This window comes from Lipotes vexillifer, unplaced genomic scaffold (assembly GCF_000442215.2).
Source record: "Lipotes vexillifer unplaced genomic scaffold, Lipotes_vexillifer_v1.1 scaffold749, whole genome shotgun sequence".
Taxonomy (NCBI): Eukaryota; Metazoa; Chordata; class Mammalia; order Artiodactyla; family Lipotidae; genus Lipotes; species Lipotes vexillifer.
The window spans coordinates 2,475,460-2,475,976 of NW_006782834.1; the positions used below are offsets into that span (position 1 = coordinate 2,475,460).

At 42.7% G+C, this 517-nt stretch overlaps 1 protein-coding gene across 1 annotated transcript in view; it reads left to right on the plus strand.

Annotated features, from left to right (window-relative positions):
- CXCL10 (C-X-C motif chemokine ligand 10) overlaps nucleotides 1-452 on the plus strand; it is a 1,638-nt gene extending 1,186 nt beyond the window's left edge. Inside the window, exon 4 of the mRNA XM_007455427.1 lies at nucleotides 419-452. Coding sequence (XP_007455489.1) covers nucleotides 419-452 — 34 coding nt within the window. The remainder of the gene's footprint in view (nucleotides 1-418) is intronic.
- Nucleotides 453-517: the final 65 nt, after the last annotated feature.

Below are 517 nucleotides of genomic sequence, written 5' to 3' on the forward strand. Positions count from 1 at the left end.
ACCGCTCTTTAAGAAATTTTGATCTTGTGAAGTTAGAAATATCTGCATAGGGCTTTCCTGTGGAATTCCTGGCTTAAAACGGTGTTACCACCATGCTTCCACTACCTCCATCTATTTATATACTGAAGTGTCATCTTGTGTGGTATCAAAAGTTACCCTGATTACTGCCTAGAAATGCCAATAGGTCACTTTAACCTTAAAGCAGAGCTATAACTATCCAAGCAAAGATGCCAAATTTCCCCCAAGCTTTTGCTGGCCTTAAAAAAGCATCCCGTGTAACCCACAGTCATTGCGTAGCAGCAGGAAAGCTAACCACCCACTTCACCTGAAGACTTAGGATTATCTATGAATTCAGCATGTTCCAAGCAGAATTCAGACTGAAGTCAGAGTCACGGACACTCTCCTTCTCTTCTTACAGGTCTAAAAGATCGCAAACACAGAAAGAGGCGTAATCACTGCACTACCGATAAGGATGGACCACAGAGAAGCTATTTCTGCCGTCATTTCCCTCCACACA